Source organism: Amphiprion ocellaris, chromosome 13 (genome assembly GCF_022539595.1).
Source record: "Amphiprion ocellaris isolate individual 3 ecotype Okinawa chromosome 13, ASM2253959v1, whole genome shotgun sequence".
In the NCBI taxonomy this organism is placed as follows: Eukaryota; Metazoa; Chordata; class Actinopteri; family Pomacentridae; genus Amphiprion; species Amphiprion ocellaris.
Window position 1 is genome coordinate 10,762,634 of NC_072778.1, and position 17,098 is coordinate 10,779,731.

At 41.5% G+C, this 17,098-nt stretch overlaps 1 protein-coding gene across 6 annotated transcripts in view; it reads left to right on the forward strand.

Moving 5' to 3' along the window:
• Positions 1 to 17,098, forward strand: part of slit3 (slit homolog 3 (Drosophila)) — a 255,500-nt gene that overhangs the window by 181,879 nt on the left and 56,523 nt on the right. For all 6 annotated transcript variants that reach the window (XM_023285193.3, XM_023285192.3, XM_055016575.1 and 3 more), the window contains 7 exons: positions 1,465 to 1,536; positions 3,392 to 3,463; positions 4,912 to 4,983; positions 7,655 to 7,798; positions 8,732 to 8,895; positions 13,168 to 13,318; positions 16,200 to 16,274. In XM_023285193.3, coding sequence (XP_023140961.2) covers positions 1,465 to 1,536; positions 3,392 to 3,463; positions 4,912 to 4,983; positions 7,655 to 7,798; positions 8,732 to 8,895; positions 13,168 to 13,318; positions 16,200 to 16,274 — 750 coding nt within the window. The remainder of the gene's footprint in view (positions 1 to 1,464; positions 1,537 to 3,391; positions 3,464 to 4,911; positions 4,984 to 7,654; positions 7,799 to 8,731; positions 8,896 to 13,167; positions 13,319 to 16,199; positions 16,275 to 17,098) is intronic.

A 17,098-nucleotide genomic window follows, 5' to 3' on the forward strand; every position in this document is an offset into this window, starting at 1 on the left:
TTGCACATTGGTTCAATAAATTAAATTGAACCGCTTTTAATCCCATAAAATTTGATCATTACTTGTCTTTGAGTCTGTATCTTGGAATAGATGGATAGATGGATGGATAGATAGATAGGATTTCAAAAAGAAAAGAAAGGAATAAAATGGGCGGTGGCTGAAGAGGAGGATAAGAAGCAGAAGAAGGGTGGATTAGTTCCCATTTATCATTCTGACAGCTGACCCTGTTGCTGGCCTTGGGACCTCACTGCATCCTCCTCTTCTCCTCTAATTTTTCCTCTCCTCTCCCCTGTTGGTCACACTTTTCCACTCCCCTGATTTCTCCTTTGTTGTCCTCTTTTCCCACTCCCCTTTTATGTTTTCTCTCCTCACCTTCTGTCCTCTGCCTTTCTCTGCCTTTTTCCCTCTATTTTCCATCTTACTCCTGTGACTATTTTATTGTAATCTCCTGTTTCTTATTTACATCCCTCTATGCCATTTTCTTTCATCCTTCTTTCATTCCTTTTCATTGCAACAGCAAGGAGACATGAAGAGTGCATAGATGAATGTGTTTCTTAGACCATCAGCAGAGCAGAAACTAAACTGTAGTAAATTTACCCAAATGTGGGCTCTATGCCGAGCTCTGATGGGTCCCCACATGATAATAGAGTAATACTACCAGGATGATGTAATGAGTCTGCAGTCTTCCAGAAAAAAAGAGACATAATAAATTCCTTTTGGCCCTTTAGCCTGAAAAGTCTGAGAAACCGAGGATGTCATAAATGCAGTCTGAGTGTTGGGACTCCATCAAATGAATTTATGGAACATCCAAATAAATACATAAAACATGATGACTGAAAGATTATAATTGTTCATGTACTGCTGCCATGCACTACTTCCGATAAAACGGTCTCTCCAGAATTTGTATTTGACTTGCCAGCCATGCTTTGCCATTAAATACTTAAGCATATTGCTCTACTTTCTGAATACTTTAGCGTCAGATTCACTAAAAGGACAGGTATTGCAATCAGCAGTTCAAGATATGGCTGCAGGGCCAGCCTTGTGATTCCTATAGAACCAGATCAGAATGGTCCCATGTAAGCTCATTAGTGCTGAGCTGCGAAACTCAAGTCAACATTTCACACTGAGCGACCTTGGCCAGACTCTGCTGCGAAGCCCTGACCCACCTGCAGAAATATTGTGTAGATGTTGATTGGAACAGCCACCTTTTGAACTCTCTGTGCACTTGTGCTTGGCTGGGGCTGGGCGGTAAACAGTTATAATAACCTTGAAGGAGAAAAATGAACTTGCCATGTCATGCATGATGCACTATTGCTGAAGGCGTACACAAAATTTCTCTTTTAATATTTCATTTAATGTTGTATAAATGATTTCTTTAAATAACCTTTTTTTGAATAAAGGTTTGTTGAACATCATCTAACTCTCTTATCCCTCTCTTTTTATTCTCTCTGTCTCTCTTGTCAGCCGTTTGGAGCAGAACTTGATTAAAAGTGTCCCAGCAGGAGCCTTTTCTGCCTACAAGAAGCTCAAGAGGATGTGAGTCTGTCTGGATATAACTGTGTGCACATGCAAATACACTCAGTCCTGCATAGACTGATGTGACCTAACAGACTGGTGTGCATTAATATGTTTGAATTAGTTAATTAATCGATTTCAACTCACATTTAGCCAGGCATAGGTCCTATTGGGCGGCTGAAGAACCTTGGGATACCTCTGAAACACATAAAACGCTGGCGGGTTAGCTTTTTTAAAATCACCAAAACGGCAGCATTTATCAGAGCTAGAAATGGTAAAAATCTGAAGAATTGTTTCAGAATCACCAGTTAACTTCAGCACTGTGGGAGGAAGCGAGAGAACCCGGTGAGAACCCACGCTGCACAAGGAGAACATGCACACAGAAATATCCCAGGAAAGCGGAGACATGAACGGGGGATCTTGTAGCTGTGAGGCGACCATATTAACCACTGGTCCACTGTGCAGCTCCATTATACTACATGTCTTATTCTCCAAAGCAAACAATGTGCATTAACCTGATTCTGCAGAAATTACAAATTGCTGTTCTCTTCATCACAACTAGAAGCTGTTATTGACTCAGCTTTGACACAGTAACATAGCAAAAATTCAGGGACTTTTCAGCTGAACTGCAGGCTGTGCTAACACACAACACATAGAAGACAAATATGGAATCAAATTGAAAATATAAGGAATAAAAATATCTATAGCATGTGGAGCCACAATTTTTGGTAACACCTTTGGGCACATGGAAAAATGCTGTAAATGTTGATTCTAGGTTTTTTATTTTTTCAAAACAAATAAATTCAGAGGAAACACAAAGGTGCAGGACTTATTTTATTTTACAGTAAATAAAATAGAAAAAATAAAATGTGAGAGACCACTGTGGGTTGAGTGGATTGACTCTGAGTTAAGTACATTTAACCAGCATTGTCTTCAACTATTGACTGTCACATACCTAACTACTACTCTGTCACACATTTGTATGTTTAACTTCCAAGGTGTTAGTAAGATATGATTCAGTATGTTGATTGTTGTCAATAAATTAAGAAATATGATTGGTCCTGGAAGGTAATTCAATATTTCAATATTATGCTTCAATACTTCGGTATTATCATTTATAATCTTCATATCAGCAGTAGTCATTCTATACAATATGCTTAATTAAGTATAGAGTCATTTTGTAGGTTTCTTCTATCTAGATTTAGCACATTTGATATACCTCAAAAAAAGAAAATTACTCGAAACTAGAGCATTCATTTTTTACCACATGAGCAGTATTTATTATTAACCAAGAATCTAACCTGCAGTCCACTCCATTATGGACACACTGGCACACAGTTCAGCTCCTCTCGTCTGTTTCACACACACACCCACAGACTCGACGCTCACCGGCGAAAAATGTCCTTATCATGCAAATGCCTGAAAATGCTGGACTTGCAGACTTGTGCGAGGTTGTAAGGTTACCCACCCAGCTGCCCACGCACACGCAAGGATGGAGTTTTAGCCTCACCTCAACAGCAGCGTTTAATAATATATCTTACAGCGGTGGAAGTGAATGACATGAACTGCACTTAACATGCCAGCGCTTCCAGTGGCATCTCACTGCCTCTCTCTGGTTCTCTCGCTCCTGTCATTTCAGTTTTTTACTCATTCCTTCCATCAATCTCTCTCTCTCTCTCTTTTGCTCTCCCTCATTTAGTCACACATTCAGTCCCTCTTACACTTTTTTTTTTTTTTACTCTTGTCCCCTTGCCTTGACCTCTGCTGATGTATTCTCGCTTGATCATTTGTCAGGCAGTTCTAGGACATTCACAAAGAATGAACCCCATTACTGTGTATTACAGTAATCTCTCTCTCTCCGTCTCTCTCTCCCCAGTGACTTGAGTAAGAACCAGATTTCTGACGTTGCTGCCGATGCTTTCAGCGGTCTTCGCTCACTCACCTCATTGTAAGTATGACACACGGACATGCAAACACACACAGGCATGTACACAAACACATATCCAGACAGGAAGGTAATTGCATTTCCAGACATTAAGCAAATAAAAATGTTGTCCCAGCCAATGTTGACAACTGGAACACAATGCAGCAGAGTGTGCATGTTTGCATGGGTTGTGTGTGTGTGTGTAATTGTACGTGTCTGTAATGACTCAGAGTATGTGTGTGTCTCTGAGGGTGACTGTGATAAGAACATGAAGGACAGTTTAATTTGAATCAATCTGAAGCATGAAAATGAGACAGACAGACAGACAAGAAGGGGCAGACAAGGTGAACTCAGCTGGCTGTTAAGACTGAGCGTGCACGTGCACACACACGTAAATACGTGCACACGCATGCAGCCAGTTCAGCTGTACAGGAAAGTCACCGAGAGGCACGACTTCTGCACCAGAGCCCCACTGAGCCGTGATGAAGCAAAATATAAAATTGCTCAAGTGAATTAAATGATTGCAACTGCAATTGGAAGCACATTTCAAATGTAATTTCAGTTTTTGACAATCAAATGAGATAAATGGTCCAAAACAGCACGCTTAGTGAGAAACTCCTTGGTGTGGAAATGACTGTGCTGCGTGTGTTTTTTAAAATCAGACATAAAAAAAAAAGGTTAAAACCGCCTTGCATTGGAAACAGAGAGCTTTTGCTTTTTTGTCTTTGATTGCAACACGTCTTCAGTGCTTCTCACTAAAATAGTTTTCCAGCTGGCTGAGTGTGATGACTTTTTTGTTCTGAGCAGATAAATTAATGCCCATCCTCTCTTTTTGGAGAGCTGAGTATTTGTAATGCATTCAATGGAAGATGGGTTGGGCAAAGAAATACAGTAATAACACAGAGAGTCTTAGTTTACAGTCTAGTTTCTAATGGTTTTATATCAAAGCAAAGGTGACCAGTGAAAACCTGCATCTTTAGATTAAAATGCTTTTGTTCTCAGCTAATGAAAAGTTCATATTTTGAGGATGCATGTCCTTTAAAGACGCTTCTACATCTGACAAACAGTTAAAAACATTGCTATCTAAGCATCCAAGAGTGTTTGATTTAAACGCACATATATTTGCAGACCGACATCGCTGCTCGATGCTCAGCAGTGACGTGGAGGACATCAACATGAAACCAAAATGCTGAAAATTACACAAAAAATATTTTAAATGTTGAAATTATACAGCAGTTCAGGGTGGCAGTTGTCAGAGACATGCAAATGGATACGAGCCAAATCCTTTCAACAGCGTCATCCAAACTGCCAGAGTATTCTAAAAAAAAAAAAAAAACAGTGTCAGCAGAACACTAAAGTATTTTACTAAGCCACACACTGGGCTTCAGATCACATCCTGTAAGTCTTAATGTGTAAGTAAAGCCTTGTAAATGCTGCAACCTAAATGATGCTGTTTAAACTGTCCTGTGCAGGGTGCTGTATGGCAATAAGATCACTGAACTGCCCAAGGGGTTGTTTGATGGACTGGTTTCCCTGCAGCTGCTGTAAGTACTGTCTGCCTCGTCTGTCGTTATGTGTGTACCTGAATTTATGTGTGTGGTTCCCCAGGAAACAATAAACTACATTATTCAGTAAACAAAAGAACACAGTCAAATAATGTACGGACTACTCAGGAAACGCTGCATTGTGGTGGGGCTCTAAGAGTCCGGTCCAATATTCTGAAATGGATTGGCAACCAGTAAACATACTGGTTTCTTCTTGCCTCAGCCTATAAGCTTGTAGGTTTTGTTATGGCAAAAATGTGTAGTTGATTGGCTTAATTATTCAATAGTCCTGAAACTGTGTACACTAAACATATGTGAGCATGCTTTAATATACTTATATCACAGTGAACATTCATTGGTATCACATTTGTCACAGTTGAAGCCAATGTTATGAGTCCATTTGGTGGTAATTTGATGAGAAAGAGAGCATTAGATACTGCATTACCAAATCCTGGAAATCATCACTGTTGCACAGTAGCAACTCCTGTAGAGTCCCCTCTTCATGCATTAACCTTCCATCTGTCCTTCATCACACATGTGTGTATCTGCAGAGATGTCTTTCCTAAAACACTCAACACACAGATTGGTGCACTGCAATAAATACTGTGATCTCCCATAGTCCTTCTAAGCGTTGGTGTATTCTGCGAGGGCATCTATTTATTCTGAATTATTCCTCGTGGGCACAGATTCAAACTGCTGCAGTGGTTCAGCATGCAGTAAAGAAATTCTGTAACAGCTACATAAGTACCGAATGTGGCATATGGTCCTCGCAAATGCCGCAGTCCACTGCAGGAGCAGCTAATGTTCTGGGCTTTTCCGTCGTAAAGTGAAGCGAAGCAAAGAGAATGAGGATGAGTGAATCTAACCCACAAACACCTTTTTTACAGGCTTAGGTGGATCATTTGAATGCGTGGTGCACAGGCAGAGACAGAGAGGGGGGGAATGGGTGAGGGGTGTGGATGGAGAGATAAATTAATGGATGGATGGATGAAGACTGAAAGATGGGAAAGAAAAGATACATGGAGAAACAAATAAATGGTGAACAGATTAGAGAGGAGAGCAAGGGGGGAGCAGAGAGACCAAATTTGTGTTCTCGTGTCAATGTATGTAAGATGTGACATCATTAACATTTAGCAGCCCCAATTGAAAAAGCATTTCCCTCCGACCTCATGCAGGCATAAAATGTTAAATCACTGAATGCTTTATATTTGTTTAAACATGCATGCATGCTCCCTTAATAGAATAATTCCCGACCGTTTCGGTGCATTTGTGACTGGATCATTCAACAAATAAATAAAGCACTGAATGACTCGCTAATATTCTTGCCCTGCCACATCACTGGCCCATCCTAAACAGAAACAGCCTGGGGGTGTTGGCGCTCACTCAGCCGACATCAGGAAGGAATATGTATTTTAATATTTCACCGCTGACAGACGAAAACCTCCCATCACTACAAAGTCGGTCAGTTTGTCACAAACGTCAAGATTCTCCAACATGGTGTAATAATTCTAGATTATACTTCACCGCTGAATCAAGCTTAACATGTCAGCGTTGTGTTTATTGCTTTGTAAAGCTACTGGTCTGCTGTTTATATTCTCTGTGCTGCTTTGTTTTAGTCTTGCAGTTTCAAGTAATTAGTTCCCCCTGTGAGCTGCCTAATGAGGCGTGGATATGTCGCAGAGCAGCATGTGTGTGTGTGGATTCACCTGCGAGTGCCAATGTATAAGTTGATGGTGCCATTGCAGGTGCTCGTTAGGATGACTTGAGACAATTAAGTGGAGCTGCTGCACCAACTTAGTCATCTGCCATGCAAAGAAAGAAAGGAATACACAGTTGAGTGTGTGTGGAATAGATGCAGAAACTAAGAATGTAACAAAAGACGAGAAAGGAGATCGGTGAGAGAGGAGAGCAAAAAGGTGGCGAATGAGATAGTAGAAGTGGGAGGAGGAAAGGTAGAAATGCAGAGAAAAACCCTCACAGCCTGGATTTATTAGCTAATGAAGTGCAGGTATGAAAGGACAGAGAGATGGAGAGACAGGGGGAAGGGTACAGGTGAAAACTTTTCCTGTCATTCACTTAATCCCTCTATCACGTTTCTCATTTTCCGTTGCCTCTCTCCTCCATTTGGCCTGTCAGCCTCTTTCACTTAAATATATATATCTGTGTCAGTCCAAATTAAATTTTCACCTGTCCCCTCACTGTCTCACTGCATTATTTCCCCCATCCCATCTCCATTCTTCTCCCTCTCCTCTTCCTCCTTCCTTTACCCCCCTCGCCATCTGTCTCTCCCATCAAAACAAGATATTACGCTCACACACACCCAACAGCAGATATTTCCCTCCTGCTCCAGAACAGAAAGTGAAAAAGTACAAAACCACAATTTTCAGATTTATGTGTCACGGCCAGAAAAAATATAATCATGAGTGTGCCAGTGGAAGGGAGGGGTTGCTGGCTGGCTGTGGGGAGAGATGGAGGGAGGAATGGTGAGAATAAAGAGGACAGGGGGAAAAAAGAAGTAGTTTTGGAGTAGAGGTGCACCTGAGAAAAATAAATTCCCATTATCTGCATATGCATTTATCTTTGGTTTCTCTTGAGAGAAAATAAAGAAGCGAAATAAACAAAGCAGATCCAGAGAAATAACCAATGTTAAAGGCTCTTCCTTGTGTTGCAGATTGCTGAATGCCAACAAAATTAACTGTTTGAGAGTCAACACCTTCCAGGACCTGCAGAACCTCAACCTGCTGTCGCTGTACGACAACAAGCTGCAGACGATCAGTAAAGGACTGTTCGCACCTCTGCGCTCCATCAAGACTCTGTAAGTACAGTGAGGCTCTGATGATTTTTTCATGAGGTGTTTTAACTAGAGCTGCACCAATTAGTCAATTAATTGATTATTCGATTGACAGACAATTAATTGCCATCTGACCACCTGGATACCTCCTCAGGGAGGTGTTCTTATTCACGTTCAACTGAAAGTAGACTGGTGGGATTATATATCCTTTGTGTCCTGGGAATGCCCCGGGATTAACCAGGAATACCTGGAGGTGGTGGCAAGGGACACCTGGGCTGCTTTACATAAACAGCTGCCTGCACAAGTTAATTCTGAATAAATGATGGTGCATAATGTTCACATAGATAGTGATAGTTGGCAACTATTTTAATAATTTATTCATTGATTATTTGATTTAAATGCTAAATAGTTTCTGTCCCCTTCTGCAATATAACTTCAGTGAAGACTGTTAATCAGGCAAAATAAAAAGGTAAAATGAAGACACCACTACGGCCTTTGAGAGATTTCAAATTCAAAGTTTTCTTTTCAAGGACTTAAAAAAGAAATTAATAATAACTGATTTGTGATGAAAATGATCATTAGTTGCAGCTCTAATCCTAACCCATTAAGTCAACACAGTTCTCTAAACAAGATTATCCAGACAGAGTAAACACACCAACACTCCGCTGTGAAATTTTCAACTTGATTAACCCTCTGAACCTCAGAACCTACTGGCAGTTTGAAAGGGATGTTACTCTGGAAGAAATATTGCCCCCCATAGTGGGTAAAGATGTGATGCATGGAGCACTAAATATCCAACCACTATTTTAGGAGTTTAGGCAACAAATGCATGATGTGTTGAATCAGTTGAATGTTTTGTTTTGAATGTTTTGTTACAGAAAACACAGTAAGTGAGGCAGCAGTAATAACTGTGCAGTTCCCCTCTTTTTCTCTCCTCTTCCCTTTTCTCTCTGTCAGTCACCTGGCCCAGAATCCCTTTATGTGTGACTGTCACCTGAAGTGGCTGGCAGACTACTTGTTTGACAACCCAATAGAGACCAGTGGAGCACGCTGCAGTCATCCCAGGAGGCTGGCTAACAAGCGAATCAGCCAGGTCAAAGGCAAGAAGTTCAGGTGCACAGGTAGGGGATGAATTCACACAGACACTCCAAAAACACACCAACTCAGAGTCCTCGAAATCAGGTTCATACTCTGAGCTACAGTGTTTTCCCAACTTTATTGCTGACTGGATTATGGTTGGGAGTCTGTTTTAAATGAATCAAGCCCCTACTGATGAACTGTGTCAGAATGAACAGGAGGTGGTTGGTGGACTTACACCAGAAATCAGTGTTCCACTCCAGAGTCCCTGTGGTTAGGCTAAGGCAACAAAAGCACATTTGTTTAAGAGCCACCCTGGTAAAAATTAGGTTTTTTACCTTGTTTACCTGCACATGTGATGCTTTTTATATGCTAGAAGATGTATCATGAGTGTAATGAGCACTCTTTGAAATTTCAGCATATTATTGACTTTTTAGAAAACATGGATTCATGCGTAGCAAATATAATGAACTGATCCTTCCAGTTTGCACGGTGCAGTTTCTTTGCCATTGTTCTTTTTTAAAATCTTAACAGTTCTAACATGTACAGATAAAGCGGCTAATATTTCAGCTTGCCTGTGAGTGGCGCAGAGTAGTTTTACAGTGTTTGGACAGAGTCTTAGGTGAGCTGGTGCGCTCGAGGTGCAGGTGAAGAAAGAGACAGAAGCTTCTTTGATCAGCACATTCTATAGGAAGCAACAGTGTAGATTACATCTAAGCTATGATGGTCGGAGGAGAGTTTTTAGTATCAAATCAGTGACCAGAGAAGGACTTTGAGATTAGGGAGTGATTGTGGATTTGATAAAATGTGAAGAAAAAAAAAAATGTCTGAAGTCACTATGTATTATTTCTGTCTTCTTCTGGACCACAATCTTTCTCCAATCTTAAACTATTTCTGTAAGTGCCTAAGCATAACTGTAAAAAGTTGAATAATACTGTTTCCTTATTATACTCACTTAAAACTAATTTGCTGTTACGAGTAGTACAAACATAATTTAAAAGAGGCAGGGTTAAACACACATACATACGCAGATAATCACCTCTGATGGTCAATATAAAGTCTTACCTCTCTGGTCAAAAGCAAAATGCCACAGTGCATGAATAAAAATGTGCAGCAAACACATGCAGTTTTAAATATAAGTGGGTTTAGTGATGTACTCCAATAAAACTGAAACTGATGTGCATTTACTGAAACACACAGAAACACACACACACGCACACACAAGCCTTCACATGCAGTCTGTGCCTTTCTCTGTGGTAGTGTTGTATTACTGTTATTTCCTTTGATACGAGCCATGGGTTTCACTAATTACAACACAGACCAATTCAGTATACTGAGGCAGCACAATAACTAACTCAGCAGGGACTGGCAGTACACTGAGATTGCCCACTTGTGTGAGTGTGTGAAATGGTGTGTATGTGTCTGCGTAGATGTGCACTTCACATCAACACTGCCACTCTGCAGTGGCTCTTCAGGTTGTTTTCTCTCTCTTCAATATTATGCCTTTTTTAATAGGTCTCTGGGAAGTGAATTTTTAAAGTTCCCATGCAAACTGTTGAAACTGAGTTGTGTTAAACTGATGGTTATGAGCAAATCATGGGGTTTGGAAGCAGCATAATAGGGGACCTCTGTCAGCTGAATGAATTCCAGCAGTCACTTTAACCTTATGCTGAATGGGATTGTGCTAAGAAAAGATAATGATGTGCGATAATTAGGTTCCAGATTTCCCCCAAAGCTGGTCATGGCTGTCACCTTTGCTTCGGCCCTTCCTCTCTGCAGTCCCATGCCTCTCCCTGCATCTCCTCTTCCTCTCTGGACCTGTGTGGACATTTTTGCTATTGGTGGGCAGTCTTTCTGGTACTGCCCCCCACTTCCTGTGTGGACCTGCAGCTGTCTGTTGCCTCTCCTGTCCTGTATGGACCCTGCTCCCTGACTGATTGGTGCAGCTCTCTGTTGCCCCGCCTTCCTCCTGTGTGGACCTGCCTTCTGATTGGTTCGTGCAGCTGTCTCTTGTGCTTGATCTAACCATGTGGCCCCGCCTATTGTGTCATCACATGGTTCCGTCAAGCGCCAGGGACCGCCCAGCACACACCTACCTGCCTCTCCCAGCCAATCACACGCCTTGGAGCAAAAACTGGGGGTCAAACACTTGAGCTCTGTTTGTTTGCGTTTAAGTGTAGGGTTTCTGATACAGGGGATTGTAACTATGTTGAAATAATTGAGCCATAGACAGATAATCTGACATCAAAATGCACTGTCGATCAGCGCTGAGTAGCTGCTGTTCTACTGCTTGGGAAATTTTGGTGCCCTGTGGAGTTTTTTGTAAACCAGCACTTATGTTTACAGTCAGTGTTTCTTTCCATTGTTTGTATCCTTGGGTTGAATCCTAACAAATGTAATGAATGTATTTACCTCCCCTTAAGATATTTGGGGCGCTTAAGTTTTTAATAATTTAAATTATGCATTGTTTGCATGCCTTGTTTGTTAGCTTGCAGACTTCTTGTTGTTCTTCTTCTTACTTGCCTTTTGTTGTTAAGTTGCTTCTTTTCCTTGCATGAACCAACAGTTGATTAGTGGAACAGGCATGAAAGTGGCTGCAGATTTTTTAAAAATGTATTTATTTATTTGCATTGCACATGTACTTTCATGCTTTTATGGGTGCTATCATGTGCATGCATGGTATAAACAAACCGAGGACCCACATGCAAAATAAATGCTTCACAGGGCTACTGGTGGTCAGAAACTCCACAGGGTACATTTGAATGATTCAAAAAATATCCACTTTCACCCCGATTGCTCAACTGCTAGCGTCTATTTGAACTCATGCTTTTGGTGTTGCTTGCTTTGGAAAGTATTAAGATCTCTGCATAGCATTTCAAGGCACATCTGAATGTTCAAATTGTCCACTGGCATGGCAGTGTTTTGGTGGTTGGCATGGCTGATTTTACACCTCTGTACTTCCCCCTCACCCTTGATTTTACTGAGGAAAACCTCACCCACCTCTCTGAGGTTATAAAATCCACACTTTGTTCTTTGCTTTGTTCTTTACCCTCCCTCCCTTTCCTCCTTAATTTTTCCCTTGCTCGTTCTTTTCCATCAGCTTACCAACCAACAAGGTTAGAGGCAGCCCAGAGACATTATTCCATAATATTCCTCCACTGAAGAGCGGCGATCATTTGCTGAGCTCAGATCGAGATTATGCATCGCAAACGACCCCTCAATAGGTGGTCGTGGTTGTTTAACAATGACAAGCAGCGAACAGATGAGCCATAAAGAGCGTGTGCCAGGAGCGAGCAGAGACAGGATGAAGGAACAAGTAGTCTCTGCCAATGTAAGAACAGTGTGATAGCAGAGTGGTGAAATGCAGAAAAGGTTAAGTTGACAGAGAACAGATAAACAAGGAGAGAGCAGGAGGAAGAAAAAGCGGTAATGATAACCATGAGTTCTAGAAAGAGAGTGCAGTATGTGGTGCACAAACACAAGTGCTGCATGTTGTAGAGCAGGTCTATTCCACAGGCACTCGTGGTCATAAATAATATCTGCTCACATTATATCTAAATAACAGACGTGGTCTCTGGCTCACCTTGTTACACAAAAACATCTGGGGTTAAACCACATTTATCTGCAGGATGATTCCATGAAACCACCTGGATATCTCTTTGTTAATCTGATTTACCGTGGTCACCATGCAGAAGTACCCCTCCCTGTATGAGCCCTGAGTCTGCTACAGTGTAGTGCTGCAGGAACAACTGTTCTTTCTTCAAATGAAAAACATATAGTTTTGTGTCTTGTGTATAACTGGTTGGCTGATTAGATTTTATAACCTTTGACAAGTGAATTATGAACAAAAGTAGAACAAACTCCTGCAGGGAATGGCTTTATCTGGTAGTCTGGCATTAGACTTCGAATGTGCTTATGTCTTTAAGTGTTTATTGATTTCATAAGTTTTTCTCAAATTGGCACAACATGATTTCTGATATGAAACACATAAGCATAACAACTGGTAATATGTCATGTGACAGCATTTAGATTGTAAAATATCATGTCTGACTTGTTGTCCTTGGTGTCTCACTTCATCTTTCTGTCTTTTCGTCTTCCTGTTCATCTTTTTTCCCTCTTGCTCCTGTTTTCTCTGTCGATTTAATTTATCTCCCCTTTCACTTTTCCTCTTTCCAACCTGTTTCCTTCTATCTTCTGTATTGTTTACCTCTTACTCATTCAACCCTCACCATTCTCCCTCCTTCTGTCCTCATCCCCGTGTCACCTTCTCTTTGCTTTAATCTTTGCCTCTCCTCCACTCTCACTCTCCTCTGCAGGTCAGGAGGACTATCGCAGCCGTCTGAGTGGGGAGTGTTTCCAGGATCTGGTGTGTCCAGAGAAATGTCGCTGTGAAGGGACGGTGGTCGACTGCTCCAATCTAAAACTGACCCGACTGCCTCCACACATCCCTGAGCACACCACCGACCTGTAAGTCAGCTGGTATTTCCTTTACATGTATGCGCACTTAAAATTTAGAGGCTGTACGATGAGATTTGCCATTAACAACACCTTTATAATTTATGATTAGAACAGCTGTAACTGAAATAGTAACCACTGATGGAGCCCAAACACGGAGGGAAGGTGTAAATTCTCCAGAAACCCCGTGCTATGTCCACCCACTGTGTTTGACACCCCTCATGGATCATCCCATTCACACAGTGCTACAGCCCCATCTGTAACTAGCTGCTATATCCTGTGAAAAGGACAAAGTCACAGCCAGCTCTTCAGTAATATCCACATGAGCCCTGTGTGTTTTTCTGTGTTCAGTATAAGGGGCAATGCGACTGTCTTAAGCGTAGCTATTGTAGTGGCACTAGAACAGTGTGTGCATCTGTTGTCGGCTTTTAAAATCTGCATCGGTCGGCACACGGACCTGCAAAAACCATGAATTGGCCTTTAAACTGCTCAAAGCTAAAAGTGTAAAGTACCGTGCACCTTTAAACCAAACCACAGACTTGCCAAGAAGCTCTACACTTTCATTTGCACACACCAATACATCCATGCATACACATGTGAACGTACACACAAAATCACATGAAAAGACTAAAACCTGTAGGCTTTCTTTACATGCAAGACATACACAATTGCACATATGCATGCACATGTGTCCTCTGTCTCTCTGCCTCTCTGAGTGCAGTATCAAGAATGTCGCTTTTGATTTTTAGCTCCCAGACCAAAATGCCCCTCAACAGTTTTCCATCTCCTTCTAAGTCCCCAAGGAGCCATCATCATGTCTGGCGAAGGATCTCACACTAGAATACTGAATAGTCCCATGGATCATTTATTTAACCGCTGAAGAATGGCAAAGAAGCAACAGATAACACGCTGCAGGAATACTGCAATGTGATGGCGAGAAAGGTTAAAAAGTCTGCATGAATTCAGAATCTTGTAAAATCATTGACAAAATATTTATTTAGTGCTGCGGCGCTTAGACCATAAATTCCCTGGTTCCAGCCGCTACTTTGTGTGGGCGGCTACTTTTCCCTGTGTAATATGTGAGCTGAATATCATTAAGCCTTTGACCCGATGTTGGACAAAACCACACATCTGATGTAATTGTTAGTTACAACCCTAATATGTTTATATGTATGAGGGCGATGAAGCATTATGTTAAGGGATTACAGTCATTTGTCTTCAATGAGAAAGGAACTGTTCAGAATTTTAAAGAGCTGCTGAAAACACAGCATGGCAGCATATGTAATAATTTCTATGATGTGATTTACAGACTGACAAACTGCTCATGGGTCATAAAATGAACACAATCGGAGATCAAAAACTGGGTTTCCGCTGCAGAATTGTGACTCAAGTGTGTTGCTTTAAAATCAGCAAGACCCATTTTACTTTCAGCACCTGGCCCTGGATCAAATATTCAATAAGTTAATATTTCCTGCAAGGAAATAGGAATCCGGCCAGAAGAAGAGTTTTGCCTATTAGTGCTGAAACGCTGGCATCTTTAAAATGTGGGTGAAGGACGGAGACTTTCTGCTATGGTTGTCACTGTGGTGGTAATGGAGAAAAGCTGCAGAGGGAGACCACTGCAGCATTAAGGCAGATGCAGGACGGCTGTCACAGTATTACTTATATTGGCGAGGTTAGTTGTATAATGGTGAATTCAGCCATGGCTGCCACTTTAGATAACTAATAACGCCTCTATCCCACAGACCATTATCCCCAAATTCATCTGTCTCTTTCTTGAGTTCTGTTTCTCTCTGTGAACCTTTGTATCCTCCAATCCTCCCTCCTTTTCTCTCCATCCATTCCCACGATGCTCCGTGTCAAAAATATATACTTTGTCCTTTATGGTTGGTTAGAGGCCACATCAAAGTTTCGACTGTTTACGACACCTTGTCTCGCGCTCTCTTTCCCTTAAGAACGCGACTAACCAGCAGGTTTCTGGAGGCCACGAGCATGCACTAACACACACACATACACACAAGCCGTCAGTCGGGCCATGTAACCTGCCTTATCAGGGGAAATCAGGGGAGGTTGTGGTTCAGCTGAAGGCTTTTTATGTTCTTGCTCTCCTTCTCTAATCTGTCTGTCTTTCTGTCTTTCTTGGTGACTCTTTCCACTAGCCATTAAAACCTTTGACTTTGGCCTTGAGAGCGTTCAAAAAGTATGAAATCAGTCTCTTCAGAGAATTATTTGCACTCAATTAAATGTGCAGCTGATGTCAGGGCCTGTAGCTCACACGGTGGAGAGATCAGATGTTTCATCTGCACTGTCTACATTCAACATATGCAAATTAACCCAGCAGCGGAAGCAGTATCACTTTCCCACCATCACCGACATACTTGAGACTTTGCAACATATTATTTTAGTTTAGCTTTACGCAGGTTGTTCCTTCGTCTAACCACCCGTGTCTCATTAGACGACGTCCCCTAAAGCTGAACTTTCAGCTTCTTTCCTCAGTTTCTCTCATTCTATCTCTGTCACACATACACATGCACAAAGAGCATCCTTTTAGCAGCTCCCTTTTAGTACAAATTACCTCAATAAAGCAGATGTCTAGCTTCCTATCTCACAAACTGTTTTCTCTTTGCTTAGGGCAGTGTGGGTATTGATGACTACATAGAAAAGATTCATTGCTCTTCTCTTCCCAATTTTTTTTTTTTTTATTTCTTCCCCCCCTTCATTGTTTTGTGCTGCATCATGCCTCAACAGTCACTAAAGTCCTCTTAACCTTCATGCGGCCACGAGGCAGCATCTCTCTGTGTGGATGTTCGTTTGTGTGTGCGCAAAATTTGAAGCAGTTTGTTTCATGAAAGAATAAACATCTGACTCCGTCTTTCCATCTCCCTCTCTGTAGGCGGCTAAACGACAACGAGATTGCCATCCTGGAGGCTACAGGGACTTTTAAGAAGCTCCCCAACTTGAGGAAGATGTATGTTTGCTTTTGAATGAAGCACTTATATATTTGTCCAATGGTTTTATTTTTCTGTTATGGTCAAGGCTGTTTGTCTTTTTGTCTGTTTTTGCCTTTCTTTATATACCCACACATCCAACTTACGTTAAGCAGACTGGGCAAAAAGCAGGGTGATCTTATGTATCAAACAGTTCCTTTTCATTTCTGATGGGTTGCCTTGTTCTTTTTTCCCCATTCAGTATGTTCATAAAAAAAAATAAAGTGAATGACGCAACAACTGTATGGCAGGAATAGGCTGATGAGAACAGAAAGGGGAGGATAAAACTAGAACTTAAAAAGTAAGAAAAAAGGGAGAGAAGGAAGGATTGGGGTGCAACGGCAAAGGGGTGAGGAAAGCAAAAGAGGGTCAATAAAGACAACTAAGGAAGAAAAAATAGAGAAACAAACATGATGAGAGAAAAGTGAGAAAACGTGCATGCACTAAGGGTGGAAGTGAACATCAGAAAAGACTGGAGTAAGGGATTCAGCAAGAGGGGAGACTGAAGACAAGCAAGAGGATGGGAGAAAAGATGGAGAGAAAGGAAGGGTGGGATGGAGGAAGGAGGAAAAAAATATTAAATGGAAATAGAAGATGGGCCTTGGCTTCAGATTTACAGTCAGTCCTTATCTACAACCTACTCTAGGTTTGTGTGTGTGTAGGTGTGTGTGTCAGAGTGAGATAGAGAAAGACAGAGCAGAGACCAGAAGTTGATTTATTGGAGAGGAAATTGCTAACCATCTAGCAGTGTCAATGACGATATAGATTGGCCAGCACTCATTTCCATTTTCCTTCTCTCAATTCC